Genomic DNA, 19005 nt, shown 5'->3' with positions numbered 1-19005 from the left:
TCTGCAGTTTCCTGTTTTATGGGGTAATTCTGTATGCGAAAAAGCAGAGATGAGTACTTTATGGAATAAATCCAAGGACAGCAAAGGTCAAATATGAATACAGATAATTCACAACTGACACCCCCGGTAAGAATGATAGAGGACCTAATAAAAGCTATGCAATATGCATCAAGTCTCATCTCAAGCATTAAGAAGGAAATTCAATCCAATTTGTTTTCTCCTTGAAGCCCTCAGTTCACCTTTGTAGATTCTTTGCCACACTTACTCTTGTCTGAACTGTACGGTCTCTTTTATAGCTGTCCCTGATTATTCATATGCCCTGGTTTGGGTAACAGCAAAAAGGACATTTATATGTAACAGATCATGAAAACTGCCAACTAAAAATAAACCCTTTTTAGGACTAGAGTGCTTTAGGTCAGTGTCATGCACTAACCTCTAAAGGTTATGCATAAGTATTTTAACAGTTTGTTAAAGAAAAAAAAATCCTTTTTATGTCTGGTTGTTGTGGAAAATCACAACCGGTCAGCTAGCGGCACCAATAATTTTCCATTTTGAAGACTCTGACACACATCAGTCAGCCTGGTGAGCATTTTCATTGCTTATCAGGTTGACGGATGTGACACTTGCAATCTAATATAGGGATCCATTATATTAACTATACACTAATCTGCTGATGACTTTCTAGAACGAGCGGTTACTTATTAGCCAACATACCATCAGAAAACTGACAAATATAAAAGCATATTCTACCAACCTAAAAAGTGACATCATCAAATGTAATCTTTTGTACAGCAAAGAGTAAAAAAGTCCTAAAATGTTCATTTTACTACAGCGTGAGGAAGAAAATCAGCAACTTCAGAACCGACAGTCGTTGAGCTATAAAAATGTGTGACATTTTCCACAAATGTGTTATTTGTGCAGCACGACAAAGTTGTCCAATTTGATGAGTCAGTCACAAAATTGCAGCTTACCTTGAGTCTCTGCATGGCCTCCTCCCTCTCCCTTTCTAGCTCGCCAACATCTGTTTTCTTGCTCTGCAGATTGTGAATTTCCTGAAAACACAGTAACTCCAAATAATTACAACACCATCTTTCCGATTCATGTACCTCAATGTCCCGAGGACAAGCGGGCGTTCCTCATTAATTTTATAAAGGGGGTCAGCGATAAGATTTGGGACGCCTTCATCTTCTTGGGAAGGAGGGAGGGAAACATGCCACTGTGACCTTGCATGAATCCGGCTGCCAAAAGTGGACTGTGTTTAAACGACGGGACAGATGTGGTTATGTTAATGAAGCTGGCAGAGAGCAGCGGGCTGCTTTCAAAGGAGCATTTTGCTTTTATTTATCCTGAGGAAACGTTTCTTGGCTCAGCGTGTCCTGCATGCATTAGCGGACATTGACTTTACCCACAGAAACATGCACCGTTTGACAAGATGATGTGTGTTTTAGAAAAGTTACAGATGCCGTCAGAAATCTGTCATTCAGCACAGAAGAGGCGGTTCGGAACATCTACATCTCGAGTCTCGGCGTTGCTCGGTCGTGTTCTGTAAGACTGTGACATTTTATCAAAGCACTCTTCAGCGTGATCAAAGCGACAGACACAACAGAGCCTCAAAGCTGAATCCAGATCTTAGCAGACAACAAATGAAAAAAGCCAGTGAACACATTCTTCTGTCGTTGTCTGCACAAACTCTGCAGCATTTTATCAAGTAGTTACCTTTTACACAAGTACAAGAAAATATTTCATTTAACGCGTTCAAGATGATTTAGAGAACAGATATTCAAAATGACACTTACTCTTTCAGAGTTTTTATGGCGTAATTGAATATCAGAATAAGATTCAGGCTCACACATCCAAAAGACTGCTGGCAGTACATAATGTATGCTCTTGTAAATTAAGCTAGTGGTATACACCGAGCTTCCCTTTAAGGTGGCAAATAGATTTGGACAGTGTGCATTGCTGAGAGGAAATTTGGTGTCTTGCCTGGTCTTTGGCTCGCAGCAGGGCTTCCAACTCCTCCAGTGACCGGCTCAACTCCTCTTTACCAGGCTGTCCAGCAGAAGGACGCCCCAGCTGGGCTTCAAGCTCGGCCACCTGGAACACACACAAACACACAATGAATAACATTAAAAACAACATTATAAGATAAGAAAAGCAAGACTACCATCTAAATCTACCTTCTAAAGGCTTCCATCCAAGGTGAGTTTTGAGAGATATCACAAATCTTAAAAAGACGGGGGCCTTTTAAATGTTGGAAGAGAAATCCAGAAATAGGGAGCGGCGACTGTCACTCCATGTTTAGCTTCACTAATCGAAAGAGAAGCATGGACGGGAACATGGGATCACAGATTCAGGCTTTTAATGTAACTCAGGCAGAACTAGTGCGATGCGAAATATTATACTTAATATACTGTAAACAGTAATCGAGCATGTATCAAACTGTGCAAAAAGAAGTCTCATTTGTAACCAGCATAGTTTTGAATCTGACTGATGAAAATCGACAGCAAACCAGAAGTATGGAAGCCAGGCAATTTCAATCTCATTTCCTGAGACGGTCTGATTTAGTTTTAGCTAAATCTAATTTAGTCTTGAAGCTAATCAGTCCAGTTTTCATGTTATTATGTTTTCACATAATCTTTCTCGTAGACAGATATGACAAACAAGAATCACCCTTACAAAAAGACCTAAGAATCCAAAGTATAATCCTAACGTGTGATATAATTTTCACAATGCACAGAATTAATTCATCCTATTAATGGAAACCAACATGACCACGGTCTATGCACATACACTTTACTGTCCATCTAACATGTGCAGACACACAGCAAGTGAAGTGATTTTCACAGCTAATAAAAGTCCATTTAGTGAAGAATTATCATGCACCACACTGCTGTGCAATTTACAAATGAATCAAGGACATTTTCTTTATTCATTGCCTCTCTCCTGACTCTGCTCCCCCCCCACACACACACACTTAAAATGCTTCTGTGGAAAAAAGCTTTGCTGCCAATGGGCACAGCACTGAAGCCTCTCGCCTTGGAGACTTTTTTTTTAGCTGTTCGAGGGGGTTTGACCTTTTGAAAGATATTTTCCCAATCTGACCCACTTCCATGTGTTTAGCATATTAATGAAAAAGTCAAAGACCGTCAAGATTTGACAGACGGTTTGACGAAACAAGGACAAACTGTGCAGCATTTGAAGTCTGAACACGATGAGATTCGGCCGTCTTTTAGGCCTTTGTAGTTTAACAGACAGACCGAGGCACAAACAGTGACAGGGCTAGAGGTCACGATCACATATTTAATTTTGCTCCCCATTTGATTAAAGGAATAGCATTTGATAACGAGACACTTGAGCAATAACGAAAGGTTACCGTTTTACTCGAGATCACTTGACCATTTTAATCACTTTGAACAGCCTTTTGCATTGTATTAAATTAAACGAGTGCATGCCAATGGGGACTAAAACATGTGACTAGGCTGCAGCTTCTATTTGATAATTACTTAAAATGAAATGCATCACACAAAATTCTTCCAGTGAAACAATCAGCTCAGTAATTTTATTTAACATTTTGTGCAACCATGCAAGAAAATCTCTGGTTCCAGTTGTTTAAATGTGATTATTTACTCTTTACTGTTCTATGACAATAAATGTATCTGGGGTTTGACTGTTGATGGGAAATAAGAAATGGGAAGATGTCCCCTACGTAGTTGAGATTTTTGATAAATTATGGCTTCAGTGTGAAAGTTCCTAAATAATACTAGTTTGTGCTTTAGAGTCCCATTTACGATGCATAATAGAGCAGAGCTCAAACAAATCTGAGAAAAAGAAATAGCCGTGGGATTCAAGCAAGCCCTTGATCTTCTACTTTCGGTTTATTTTAATGCCGGTGCTGCAGAAATGGACGACTTTTCATTTTCTCTCCTTTAAGCGTGTCCTCTGCATTTTAACAGGTAATTTCAAAGTGGCATTTTAAAGATGCCAAAGTACGCTACTCCAGCCAAGCAGAGCTTCACAAAAACCAATGCAGGCTGGGGATGGGGGATGGGGGCTTTGGTTTAACCTGGTCTGTGAGTGACAGCCACCGTCCCCAGAGGCAGTAGCTCCATCTCTCTGAACTCCACACAAATAGTGTAGCATGAGAAAAAGCCTGTAAGAACTGTGGTATCTGTAATATTCCCACTAAAGTTTAACTGTTTTAAATAACCGAGACACATCTGCTGACAACAGCAATAGAGCGCTGACATAAACTTTCTGTTAAGTGTAGTTAATTTGATTAATTGTTAAATATTTATATGGTATGTGCCAATGAAACTCAAACTAGATTGGCAGAAGAACAAAATACACTAAAATGGAAAAATATACTATAAAAAAGAACCATTCAAATATCGTTAAATGCATACAAATTGCTGTCAGCCTCTCTGTGGTGGACAAACACAAACATGGCTGAAGCTGCTCAGAGTGGGACGAGGGAGGAGAAAGCCAGCCATCCTCTCTCCTTCTACTCCTGCAGTGATTTATCTTCTTCCACTAACTGGGGCACAGAGGGGGGAGGAGGTGGGCAGTATAGGGTGTCCTACCCTCACCCCCCTCCAGGAAAAAAAAAGGAAAAAAACAAAACAAAACCCTGCCACCCTGTTACCAAACCCTGGAGGCCTGCTCTACTTCCAGCCACCTGGTTGACTTTGCTACAGTGTGTGTGTGTGTGTGTGTGTGTGTGTGTGTGTGTGTGTGTGTGTGTGTGTGTGTGTGTGTGTGTGTGTGTGTGTGTTTTGGGGGGAGGTGTGTAACTTTCACCTGCACTCAGAAATAGATGAATTGAAGATAATAAAAAAAACGCAATCTGAAAAGAGGCAGTACTGTAAAGGTTATAGAGCAGACTGGGTTGCAGCAGCAGCATTTAATTCTGTTGCAATAAAGTTGTGTCGTTAAGCTCGACCAAGGGCAGAATTTCCTCTCCCTAAATTAAATATGAAATGTCTGCATTCTGGCCCTGCGACTATCACGGGAGCCCGTCAACAGAAAATATCCCAGGGAGGGGGGGCTGGATGAAAAATGCATCTGCAGTTTGGAGCAGGCCTTGTAGGGATTTTAATGTGATACTGACACATTTGTATAAATGAGTAAAACAAAGTTTTATAGAAGAAACTCGATAGATGCATTTGTGCTAGTTTAAGTTAACATCATACCCATAAATATAATTTCTAAACAATTATCAACAACAACAACAATGCACAATGGGCTGTATATTCAGTTTACAAGTCCCCCCCATAGTGCTTACTGTAAATCACACAGTGTAGCATACAGCACAGGAGCATAAAACAGGACACTTACTGTGTTTAAGTTTTTTGGACATTGGCTTTTCAGTCCAGCCTAAAAAAACAAGTCCGCTGTGGTCTTATTGGAAGGTGAAGAAGCTGTTGTTAAGGAAGGAAAATTAGGGGAAATGCTAGGATGTGCCAAAATACACAAGAAATGAACTGAAAAAAAATCAGTGGCAACAGGAGTGACGAATCCAAATGTGAGAGCTTTGATTCAAATCATCATTAATATGTACAGAAGAGGTCAGGGGAGAGCTACAAAGAGCCCAAACACACTGCTAGTGTAGTTATAAAGCCTCCCCAGAGCCGGGATCTCAACAGTATTGACGCTGTGTTGAACATGCGTGGGATCATGTTGACAGGAAACAGAACAAGAGGCAGCCAACATCCAAAGAAGAGCTTTGAATGTCCTTCGAGAAGCCTGGAGAATTAGTCCTGAAGACTACAGAAATGATAAGACTTCCTTAAGAAGTGCAAACTCATTAACGTTGTGATTTACTCATTTACTATATTTCCATGTATGTTTGGACATATTTCCATGAACTGCTGCACTTACTTCCCATTTTCCTAGAGAAATATAAACAAATGAGGAGTGGCTTAAGACTTTGATGTGGCACTGTACTTTCTTTTAGATCAATAAGTCTCACTGGTCATCTCATTACCGTCTTTCATAGAGTGACTTCAAATAAAATTCTGTATTAACAAGTCAATCAGGCCCCTATCGTTTTTCCTAAGACTGTGAAAGCATCTTCAGTGTCATCTTCAAAGTATAATGTGAATTTCTTCAAACACTGACTGAAAAAGACTCAACTTAAGCCTACTGTAATAACTCCTCTGTGCACTACATAAGGTCACCTGGTCTCGGAGGCGATCGGTCTCTTCCTGGTATTCAGCCAGCTGCTTCTTCCACTGTTCCACGCTGCTGTTAGCTTCCTGCAGTGCTGCCACCAGCTTGGCATTGCTGTCTTGAAGAGTGAAGAGTTCAGCTTCCAAGTTGATCTCACACATAGACCTGAGGACAAGTTCGCCACACACAGACTTCGTTAATTCTCCTGACGAACTGGTACTCTGATTCTCTTTGTTCACCTGAACCAAATCAATCGAATGAACCAATCACAACTGTTAAATGATGCTACTTTAAACAGATAATGTTTGACACTGTTGGAACGAAACCTTGGAAAGGAGAAAGCAGAAGATACAGAGGTAATAGAGTGAAACATTTCTATTATCCTGCAGTAGCTGTGTGAGGAAGTTTATTGACATTTAATGAATTTAAGGAGACAGACGAGTTCTGCAAATTATGAACGTTATTATGACTTTATATTTAATGTCTTTTTTGGACAAGTGCTACTACAGAGAGCTTTTTTTAATTATGCCTTTAAAAAGCTTCAGCAAATATTTTTTAGGAATTAAAGTGGACCAGGAAATGCAAAAATAATTATTATGGCATGATAATTTTTCTTGGGTTTTTTTAGAATCATTTTGTTCCAAATCTGCAACAGAGCAGAGCAACACTCACCTTCATCAGTGGGAAATTGTACCACAGGGTACTAAAAAAAAACCAAAACAACAGCGGTAATTTGTTCTGCTTTATTAAGTTGTGGGAAAGATTCAGTGTGCCGGTAAAGGTCATAATTCAGAGGGGATATTTAATAAAGCAGAGAGCTTCCTCTTTAGGAAGCAGAGTCTCCACCATAACGACTAAAACTGGCAACCATAATACCCCTCACCATAGCAACGGGAGAGAAGGGCCTGCATTGGCCTAAAACAATCATAAAATAAAACTGTTGGAATAATGGGCTGTAAAGCAGCTGAGAAGTGCTTCACTGGTCCCAGATGGAAGGTTGAGGGATCAATAATGACCGCTGTGATGATGATGATGATGATGATGATGATAATTACGAGCTGCAAAATTTAGCACCTTTCAGGCCTGGGTGGTTTTAAGTCATGGACACACATACAGATTAAAAAGAGCACAAACGTTATGGTTGGGCCTCAGGTGATGGGGTTTAATCTGCCTGCTACAGAAGAGGCACAGATATGCACACATACCACACTGCAGACCAGGGGAGAGTCCACCTGTAAAGAGCTCAGACCGACTCACTGCTGCTTTTCTAGGTAATTAGCTACAATGTTAGCTATGTGTAAGGAGGGTTCATTTTCAGTCCTTGGCCATTCGCTCTTTTCAAAAATACATAAATACATAAATAAAAACTGTATTTCTTGATTTTTAGTTCCTAGAATAAATCAAAACTAAATATTCCAGATGTGTGGTGCCCACACGCAGAACTATATATATCTCATCACTTGCTACTGTGCTAGCACTCAGTCTTAGGTTTCATTTTAAAATTATGTGTTCTTATTGTAAACACTTTGAGGCATCTGTGATTTTGGATTACATAAATAAAAAATAAATAAAAATCACATATTTGCTTGACCTGCTTGACCCATTTAACTTCTGATTGGCTAAACACACCTGATTCCAGCCACTCAGGAGTAAAGCGAGGAAAGCTGGCCATAGCGGTGCTTGTTTCCCATGATGCAGCTCGATGCCACAGTGCAGAAATCACCTGAACGTTAAGTGAAATATGAACTAAAAAGGCACAAATCATTCCGGTTTCCACTGCATGTTCACTAATGATGTTAATCTGAAAAGAGAGCATACAGATGCAGAGTGAGCGCCACTTCTGCCTCCAGGATGAATAACGGTTTTCCTCATCTGTGGAATACATCCACGATACCATCACTACGCGCCAAAGAAGTCATGCGTTCAGTTTCTTTGAATGCGAAAAGCAGAGAAGTGTGACGCCTTAACAATGGCGTGCACTCTATAAAGGCTTTGCAATTTAATGGCTCGTAAGTCCGCCTCAGACAGGATACAGGGGACTTTTTACTCAGTGCTTTGAGTTCTTACATATGCTCGTGCAGCCAAGCTGGGGGTTAGACACTGGATTATACGAGTGGGTACGTGAAACAAAAGATGGAGGATCCAAGTGATGAGCTTAATCAAAAGATAATCCAGTACTTCAATACGATCAAAATCTGGCAACATGCGTATGAATACATTTAGAAGGAGAAACCTGATGTCACTGGTGAATAACAGGGAGTTTTCTTATAGTTAAAGCATTACTTTATCCATTCTTAGTACAGTATGTAAAAGGAGGGAGTGACAGATTTGTTTAAGATACTTTTGGATTTCCAGTGAAGAAAACAGTTGTACTGTGACTAAGCGATACAGAAAAGTTTTCTTGAGGTAGCAAGCTAAAGAGAATGCTTTCTAAAAGTTTTAGTACTCACACATGCACATCTGACAGTGATAGCCCATGGCTGTTTGACACCTATAAAATAATCTAGAACAGTTTATTGCTTTATTTTTTTTTATAAAAATATAGCAATATGATATATTTTTGCTATGTCAGAAAAGACTGAAACATTTTCATTTTATGGCTTTCTTTCTGTCTGTATATGCATCTGTTGAGGGAGTTTTAAGCATTTCGGTGACTCGAGCAGAAACACAATCTGTCATTACCCTTCAGACAACATCTTCTTGACCCTTTCTTTCTCTGCTGTCAGCTCCACTTCAGCACTCTTGCTGCGAAACAGCTTTTCCTCCCCGGGCCCGTTGACTGTCAGCAGCGGCGGTGAATGGCGGTCCTCCGACAGCTCCTGAAACAGACAGCGCACGGACCAACGGGGATAACAATACAAACAGGATCTGAACACTGAAGAGATGACATGATGTCAAACCATCAGTTTCGTGTAGTACAAGAAAAAAGGCTAGATAAACCAGGACCTTTCATGGAAGGGTTATTGGAAAAAGGGGGACTCTTCCTTGTTTGCGATTACGCCGTAAATCCTCAGGAGCTGCGCTGCAGTTTTCATATCAGACAACAAGAGTGCTCAAGCAGAAAGTGCACGATTAAGTGGCAAGAGCACTTCAACAGGGTACATTTCCAGTATTCTGCATTGTTATATTGAGTGTGTGGTAGAAATGACAGTGAATGCTTTGATAGACCAGCATGGCCAAATGCAGGACAATAATTCTACATTTATGTTGCTCTTTCTTCAAAGCATAGGCTTAAACTGGTGGCCCCTCCGTTAACATCCCTATACCCAAACCTGTCATCAGGACACAACAGACCAAACACAGCAGCAACAACACAGGACAGAGCTCAACATACCAGTGCTTGATATGTCCCATCTGGGCTTCTGTAAACAGGCTCTACACAAAGCGAGCAGCCATGTGTGGAGCCCAGCTGCTTTTATACAGCATCACAGATCTGATTGGACTCTGATTCAACAAGAAGTGACTAAGATACAGCTGCCCCTTCCAAGGGCTCATCTTTCCGTGCGTGTACAGAAAAAGTATGTGCATCGTGTCACCGTGTGTGCATTGGTTGAGAAATGACACATACCGCACATCTGGTAAGAGGCGAACTGGTAGCACAGGTTACATACTGGAGGGATTCAACGTTCATTTTGGAAGCTGGTTTAGGGAAAATTAACTGTTAATTTCAGACTAGCTTGTGTCATAATAAAAGTAAATAACAGACATAAAAATCAACTTCAAACACCAACAGCTGTTCAACAGCTGTCTTCCACATCACATGATCCTCCTCAGCAGATGTCATGGAATATTTCATGTTCAGACTTTTATTCTGTCAAATATATCAGATTTATCACCTTAAATATGAAAGCCAAGCCTAATTTTTAGTCACTGCCTTTTTTGAATAAATATTCACTCGATGAACCAAAAATAATCATCCACACAGTCTCTTTGTCTTTGAATCAAGTGTTTTCAGCCCCATTGCCAAAGGCGTATAAAATCAAGCAAAAAACAAACATTTATGAAAGAACAGGTCATGTTAAAGAGTTTCCTAAATGCTAGAAGTTCCTCAATCAACCTTAAGTGTTATTATTGAAGAATGGACTGTAAACCCAGTAACTGACCTCCAAACCTCCTTTGATGTTAGCAAGGGACTAAATTTAAGATGGAATTATTAATAGGAGGCTACAGAAATATACCAAGACATCAATGTAAACTATTTTGTTTTTTCTGAAAACTAAATAACAGATGAATTATTGAAATAACAAGAGCCTTCATAAAATTAACCCACTGCTTCTTTACACATTATCTGAGCACTAATTTTTGAGATATTTGTTAAGCTGAACATCATACCCATATTTTAGCCCAAGTATTTAGCTTAATCAAACTGAGCAACATAAAAAGAGACCTAAAATCTGACATTATACTTGGCTCGTCTAACCAATCTGCTTTGATATTTACATTCCCTGCTGCCCAGAAAATGGTTCATGCTTCCTGTCACACACTTTTGGGAACCACTCTGGTAAACCTGAGGCTGTGGGCTAAAAGGCAGCTCCACTTGCTTTTTAAAAGCATGCAGATGAATTAGCTCAGGCACATTTCTATACCACCCGTCGCCCTCTTTCTTTCTTCTTCTTCATGGAAACCCAAACCTGAATTCGTCAACGGCCAGTCTCTCACTGGAGTATCGCAACCCTGCACTTACTGCAGAAAGAGCTTGTATTATTAATTTGAGTGAGCCTGACTCTGTTCCCCTGAGGACAACAGTTTATTATCTACAGCTCAGCAGCTCTGAGTCTATGCTTATGGATGGATATGGAAATAAAACACACAGCTGACTCAATGTGGATGAGCTCTGTGTCCAAAGGAAGGAATGAGAGAGGAGGAAAATCAAAGCTAAAACAACTCCAGTCCGGACCCCCAAAGCCAACGAATCGACTATGTGTATTGCTGAATAATTCATAGTACAGATCATGTTTAAGTCATAAATGGGATTGCACATTCACAGCAGGTTCCCCCTTTTTTTAAAATTTGGTGTGTTGTTTGCTAACAGACTGAGTGGAAACAAAACAGAAACACTAAGAACACGGACTAATTAGCCAGAGTTCAAACAACTTCCAGTTTTTAAAGGATGTATTTGTGCATTTGTTTTCAGGAGATGTTGGGGAGAAAAAAGAAATCAATGAAATGTTTCCCCTGATGATGGGGGAGGCGTGATGAATTCAGTTTTCTGTAATACTTAAATTAAAAGAAAAAATACAGAGTCGATTACACTCTTTGTTGTTGTTGTTGTTGTAGCCATACTTAAAGATCGTTTTCCCTTTCGCGGCAAACGCTCGGTTTGTTCTGAAACTTTAATTTGCTCTCAAGTCGACTTTGATCAGACTCCAGATAAATTATTGAGCGCGAGTGTCCGTGCAACACCAAGTCTACGAGCAGCAGTTCCATCGACAAAACAGGAGCTGCTCGTCTTTGTTGTGTTTGTTGTAGGTTGGTGTTCGTGTTTTCACGCACCTGTGAAAGCTGAGATGGATGAGCGTGCGTCCCACGATGCATCAGCAAAAGAGAAAGAAGAGAAGAGAGAAAAAAATGTTATTATATGATTAAAAAAAACCCTCTTAAAGTGAAGGCAAAGGCAGTTATCAGCAGCATGGCGAGGGATCTTTTTTTGCTTGTGGATTTCCTCTGCGTGTCACAATGAAACAATTTCTTAGACATTTACAAGTGACTTTGGTCTCCTTTTAACAAAAACAGCCTTCACAGTAGTAGGAAACTGGTGCTGCACAGCAAGAGAACTTGTGAGTGCAGCTCGCAGATGCGGAGGGAAAGTTGAAGGTTACAGGCAAGCGGCCGAGGAACGAGACAAGAATTAATCTGCACATCATAGTAAATGATGCTTTCAAGGGCTTTCAAATCTGGCTTAAGCACAGTTATTTTAACTAAGCATATACTGTTTTCCAGACATTGCATGCCACTTGTTTGTGTGGAGTTACACAAGGTTATTGGCAGAAGCACTGACTCCAGCTGAAGGACGAACACACGGACAAACTGTACCAACAGATTAAGAGGCGCTCAGAAGTCCCGCCCACACAGTTCTGACTGACGGACAGTCCATGGAAACAACAGCAAGGCGAGCTTAGCAACAAAGAAACATTAAGAGTAAATATAAAAGAAGAATAAACGCAGCACATATTTTTCCACTGTCATCATAAAAGAGAACATTCAGTTTGTGATGCCCAGCTCAGCAGGCACTCATACAATATAATGCACGTGCGTGTTGTGTTGTTTTTTTAAACACATAAACAGCAACTTATAAACTTTTCAGGGTCCTGAGAGAATCCCGGCTTGATAATCGGTGGAATCCCAGAAACTGTAAATATTAAATTGCTTTCCTGAGAGCTTTCCTCATGACGGCTCCGCACCACTGTTTGTCTTAAGTACATCTACACTGTTTACTTATTTATCCCAGCCTCAGTCCATTTGCTTCCTTAGCTCTATAATGCCTCTCTTTCTCTCTCAGTTATACTCCCCACTTGACTTATTCATGTCTCTATGCATCTGAAGGTACCTGCACGGGTTTCCCTTGAAGCACCTGTCCTTACCCACTGAACGACACACAGTCACGCATTCACTTTTCAGCTGCTTTTAATGTCAAGACACGGGTTTAAAATATTGATAGCTGGCATTTCTGACTCGACATGCATAGAGTGAAGGAGACGAAGAGGAAAAGAAACAAATGTTTGCAGGCCATCAGAGGATGGTAACAGCTTCTGTAGCCTGCTGTGATCACGCTGAGAGAAACACGAATACATATGGACTGTTTCTGACATACATTTACTGTGCAGTCGTGTTTCAACTCATTTCAAACTGGATATTATTGTAATAATAAAAGAAAATCCTTCTAGAAGCTAATTAATGCCAATAAAATACAGGAGTTTATCTGGGTTGGGGTTTTATTCTCACTGAGTATTAAAACCCTTAAATACAATGAAATATTCTTCCTAATTATTTCTCAGTTCCTTAAAACTATTATCCCAGTTACAGCTCTGTCTGTTTATCATTGTTCATTTATTTTATCTCGCCGGCTTCGCCGTCTCCTCTTCCATCTCATCTTTAAGCTCTGCAAATAAGCCAGAAAGCTGGAGCTCCGCTGCATGCAGATCCCCTGCTGCTATCCACACACACACGTAGAATATGTGCTCGGTAGAGCCTGAGGCTGCAAAGATACAGCTCTGCAATACCGCAGGGCTTTTACTGACCAACTGTAGGTGATACAAGACCTATTGATGCACTGGCAGGAAAACAAAACAAGACAAAATAACGCAGCTTCTCTGCAGAACTGCACACGGGAAAGTTAGGAAGACGTTTGTTGGTTTATTGTGCCTTTGCTCAAGTATTTTTGTATTTTTAATTTAAGAATAAGTTTCTCAACAAATGCTTGTATAACGCTTTAAACTCCGCTCTGCACAACCGAGCGAGTTGCTGTCAGGCAGAATGTGCCCATGTGTTTGTAGAGAACTTTAAACAGTACTCACACATTGGCAACTGTTTACAAAAGCTTAACAGCCTTAATGGAGCTCTTGACTGGCATTACTGCCACACTGGAGCTGCCATCAATACTTGGCAGCGGCTCAAACCTGCCTCGTCCTTGTGTGCTCGCAGCCTATAACAACGTTGATTGGGTATTATTTCCACATTATACCGCCGCAGACAGTCAGCAGTATGGTGTTTTACAATGCGCTGCGGTGAGCCAGAAGAGAGACGACGTGATAATAGCCACAGCGCCTCTGCGTTTACGGCCTGCCACAAAATCAATGACTGCTGTCTTATTGAGAAATCAGTCCAGCTTGTTCGCATGCCTCTGACCTTGCAGTTCTAACCAGGGTGACATTTCTCTGTGTGTGTGTCTGTGGTTGACTTATTGAGACATATTCATGTGTTGAGAGAAGTCTTTATCTTTTTCAAATTCAACCAGCCAACAAAACAGGTCTCTTGTTGCCATGGCGACTGCAAGTAACACATCTGCTCGTTATTATGTTACTAACCCTGACCTCTGACCTCCCAGTGATGCAGGCCTTTCACATTACACCAACTGACTGAGAGCTTAAAATCATATCTCTATGCCCAGTGTCCTTACTGCAAATGAAAATGTGTTTTATTTACTTCTTTTCTGGATTTTTCGAATTTGGGAACACTTTGGGAACGCATTTCAAAATTAATCAGCAAATCATATGTATAAAGATATGTTCATGGTTTTAAAGATCAAACTTTAAGCTTTCAAAATAGCTAATAGGGACACCGTAGCAACAGTAATTGTAAATTTTTTGTGTTTTCTGTGATACGTTAAGTTAGTTTGAAATAGCCATGCTTTAGCTGGATTGAGAGAAACTGTGGTGGCGTTCACAGATGCAGACAACACTTGGGAACAAGGTCCAAATTTTGCAAAGCATCATATGTGTCTGAACTTATCAATTCCTCTGCTAACGCCTGCATGTGCTGACAGTGCACACCGACTGCAAAGCAACAACGTCAAACATGTGTTAGAACTAGTGTTGCCATAAAAAAGGAGATGACAACAGAAGTAGTTATAAGCTCTGTAACATGATCATTTCAAATGGCGAAAGTCCAGCAACATGCCGAAACATCTTTCTACATAACATAGGATTCACTCCCAGGACTGTTGTATTTCATGCTCTATGTTTGTGCACCACAAGTGTTACTGCTACTGTTTCCCAGCTGAGCAGATCATCTGTACAGATGCTGAACACGGGTTTATTAGACTTAAATTAATGACAAAAAATATATTACCTCAATTTTTAGACGTTGACTGAGAGACTGATGACACATGTAGCACTAGGAAGTATTCTGTTTGGGATTTTAGATAATATAGCAAGTGTGCTGACACTGGAGTTGTTCATCGAGATGTCCCTTAATGAAGGAAATGTGGAAATTACTTTAATCAAAGTCAAATTTATTTTAATTGCACTCACCTACTGAATATTCCCTCTGATAAATACCCATAGTCTCATCAATTACAAACAGACTATGGGTATTTGCTGCGATTTATTTTGCAGCAAATCAGGACCAAGCATAAATATACTATGAACATATTTGTGCAATGTATTTCCTCAGATGGGAATGTACACTCACTGGCCACTTTATTAGGTACGGCTCAACTGCTTATTAGCCTAACTATCTAATCAGCCAATTACATGTTGCAAATGAAATGCATTAAGGCAGGTAGATATGGTCAAGACAACCTGTTGAAGTTCAAACAGAGAATCAGAGGATGAATGATTTTGGTGACTTTGAAGATTGCATGGCTGTTGGTGCTACACAGCCTGGTCTGAATATTTCAGAAACTGTTGATCTACTGGGAATTTTCCCACTCAGCCATCTGTGGAGTTTACAGAGGATGGTCTGAAAAGGGAAAACAACCAGTGAGAAGCAGATCTCTGGGTGAAAATGCCTTTCTGTTGCTGTCAGAGGTCAGAGGAGAATGGTCCAAATTTGGCCTAAAAAGCACCTAACCGTGAATCCATCCTGTCTTGTATCAATGTTTCAGGAGGCTGGTGGTGGGAATATTTTCCTGGCACACTTTGGACTCCTAGGTTCCAACTCAGCATCGTTTAAATGCCACAGTCTTGACCAAAATCTCTGAGGAATGTTTCGGCACCGCCTTGCCGAAACAATCCAAGAAAGAATGAAGGCAAAAATGGTAAATGGCCTGTATTTGTATAGTGCTTTACTCAGTCCCTATGGACCCCAAAGCACTTTACACTACATTCAGTCATCCACCCATTCACACACACATTCACGGGGCTCGAACCGGCAACCTTCCGATTACAAGACAAACTGCCAACTCTTGAGCCACGATTGCCCAACACAACAGTAGCGAGGTGTACCTAATAAAGTGGACGGGGAAGTGGCGTAAGACTGTGGCACTCCAAACATTTCTATCAAAAACTGTGACTATAACCTCCTAAAGAGCAGATTGGGTCTGCAGCAGAACTTAGCACAGTAATCTTGGCAGATTTGTGACAGTGGAGATTTTAACCTCAGCAAACATCACAAACCCGTTCACCTGGTTTCAGAACAGACCCTTCACATCAGCTTGTGTGCAGGTCTATTAGGTACCAGCACACATATTTAACAAAGGTTTACCATTAACTGTCACATACTTTGATAAAATCCAGCTCTTTCCAGGAATTAATGCTCTGCTTTGCTGTATCCAGGAGTGTTTTCTCTCAGCCTCGACACACTATCAGCTCTTATCTGAGAGTCTCAGTGGTGAGGTTGTGGTTGGCAGCGTGACTCTGCAATCTCCCGTAGCTGCCGAGTGGCTCTTTGTTAAGACTTACGCTCAGTGCACACCCACAAAAGCATAAACAAGCACTTTACTCCGTTTTGAATCTGCATTGCTACAACATCCAACTCTAACACTTGGCAGAAATAAGCAATGTACAAAGGCTGGCAGAGCAGCTCTGAGACTTCCAAATGTTTGCAAGAGATACTGTTTCCTCCATTTGAAAAAGAAAACAGCAACTAATAAATCACAACTTCTATAAATACCACTCTGTGCCTTAGGCTTTAGCACACAATGTCACAATGCAGCAGCTTTTGTGAGATGACGGACATAAAATTTCCACCGCTGACAAACTTTCACTTCTCCACCTGAACCCCTGACTTATCGAGTTCACCAAGAAACTGCCTACTGTGGCAGGACAAAAGCTGCCCATTGTCCTGTCAGCAGCAGCCAGATTCTCTTCAATTATAGATGATTGAGCTCCCACCTCCATCCACCCTTCTTTATCCTCCGTACTTCGGATCTGTCATTCTTCTTCCTTTCTTTGAGTCCCAGCCATTACTGCCCCTCTGAACACCTTCAGCGCTCGCATTTCTTTTTGCCTCCATTTTTCATGCATGAAATCTTTTAATGGAGTTAGCCGGCGAGAGAATAATGGAGCAGCCAGATGGGGATCATATAATCCCTCGTGATTCTGTATATGTTTAAAATAGAAACAAAGGCATAGAGTTTGTCGGGATATTAGCGTTCTGCTGTCATATTGGGGCAAAGGCCACGGAGACCATCAAGTCTGTTTAAAAGACACACAGTAAGTCCACTACTTGAACCTGCTGTCCATGGTTTAATGTTCTCTCAGAGATTCTTATAGATGTGTGTTTAATGGTTTAAAATTGCTACCAACAGCTCTTAAATATGATGAAGAAAACAAATTATATTACATTTTCCTCATTTTATTGTAATGATTTATTAGTTGAAGTAAAACCACGCACACTATTGTTACATAGTGAGATCTCTACCACTCAACAATCCTCCCGGCAGCCAAAAACAGCGCTCATCTGGGACGCTAAAAGCATCTAAAAGCTGCCTTTAAGCAGCTCAGCAGACAGATGTTTGCTCAAAAACCTGCCTCGGCTCCTCAGGATAACACACAGGCGGTTGTTTTTCCCTTCCCTTCACAAAAAAACAGTTCCTGTGCCCAACATGTTTGGAAAGTGAACTTCCACACCAGCAAGTAGAAAACCTTTTAAGCAGTGATTTGTGTTTTGTTTGGCAAGACTGCGTGCATCCCTCCCTCGTCGTATAACTGAACGCTGATATGTCTTTGATGGTAATTCTCAGATCTGTTATGATTTTTAGCTGCTTTCACTTTGATTCTTGTGAGATACGGAGTTTTGATTTTCTCCCTCTAGGATGCTCCAATCAACCAGAGTAAGAGGACAGCCTGTCTTTTTTAGGGATTTAAGCAAGTGCAGCATCGCTTTACCTGTGGAGCTGCGATGTTGAGTGCAGGGTTGGCCAGCTCAAACCTCTCCTGGGATTTCTCTCTGGCTAGACGGGCTGCCTCCTTCACCTCCTTAAACTGCTCAGCAAACTGCAGATTGAGGAAGAGAAAAGACAGAAATTACACTCGGTTTGAAAACGTCACAAAGTTTCCTCCTGGAGAATATCTAGAGTGTCCGATCAATTTATGTTCTGGCACTAAAGTTTCTCTGATCTCGCAATAAATTATCTAAAGTGCTAAATCTAGTAAATTAAACTCCCTTTAATTCATTTCAGGTAAACAGAGAAATCTTGAAGCTGAATGAACGTCACCAAAGGAAACACTGCGGCAAAATGAAAATGCACACGTGTGTTGTGGATGCATTTTAAATATAATCTGAAAGATGTTCAAAACCAAAGAGAAAACGCTGCCCTTGATCATCACAGGAGTGACCTCTACTGCTTCACAGTCCTCTTTCTTAAATCTCCTCTTTGTTTGCGACATCTAATAAATTAGCGACGCTCTGAAGTGTGTGTGTGTTGTGCTCACCTGCTGCAGCTGCTGCTCTGTGGAGAAGCCTAGACCGTAAACGGTGTTGGCCCGGCTGTCTGCCCACTGGCCAAACTTTTGGGAGGTTTTGGTGAAAGTCATGTTGGGGGTGACGGTGCTGTTGATGATGGCCTGGCGCCACAGAGAGTAAAAACAATAAATCACATGAATAAAGCGCAGAAAGATCCCTGAAGGAAAAGTGGGCTATTTTTTGTGATAAATGAAGCAATGCTGCCAGAAATGTAGGACATAAATAAGAAAGAGGCACAAAAAAAGATGTTAAATATGTTGTATTTGATATGTAGACTGGAGCACATGCAGACTACATCTATAAAGCATACAGAGGACTTACAGATAAACATAAATCTGAGATATGAAGTATTTGGGTTTTTTAAATAAACCAATCAAGGTCAGGGTGGATGATCTTCACCATCATAATTAACTAGTGAGATGTTTGGCACTCGTCAAGTTATTTCAAAAGTCTGTTTTCCAAGATCCCTTTCGGGGATAAATGATGATATAC

The 19005-nt window shown here is 40.7% G+C and overlaps 1 protein-coding gene across 2 annotated transcripts in view; it reads right to left on the bottom strand.

The window, feature by feature from the left end:
- The window catches only part of LOC120734975 (homer protein homolog 3-like), a 52428-nt gene that overhangs the window by 4904 nt on the left and 28519 nt on the right, over positions 1-19005 (bottom strand). For both annotated transcript variants that reach the window (XM_040034111.1, XM_040034120.1), the window contains 7 exons: positions 18483-18614; positions 17937-18044; positions 11662-11670; positions 8851-8987; positions 6177-6333; positions 1984-2094; positions 972-1052 (listed from right to left, as the gene is read on the bottom strand). In XM_040034111.1, the coding sequence (XP_039890045.1) occupies positions 972-1052; positions 1984-2094; positions 6177-6333; positions 8851-8987; positions 11662-11670; positions 17937-18044; positions 18483-18614 (735 nt within the window). The remainder of the gene's footprint in view (positions 1-971; positions 1053-1983; positions 2095-6176; positions 6334-8850; positions 8988-11661; positions 11671-17936; positions 18045-18482; positions 18615-19005) is intronic.

The sequence above is a fragment of the Simochromis diagramma genome, unplaced genomic scaffold (assembly GCF_900408965.1).
Source record: "Simochromis diagramma unplaced genomic scaffold, fSimDia1.1 OVJJ01000334.1, whole genome shotgun sequence".
NCBI lineage: Eukaryota > Metazoa > Chordata > Actinopteri > Cichliformes > Cichlidae > Simochromis > Simochromis diagramma.
The sequence above is the reverse complement of the archived record's forward strand: the minus strand, read 5'-3'. Positions and strand labels throughout refer to the sequence as shown.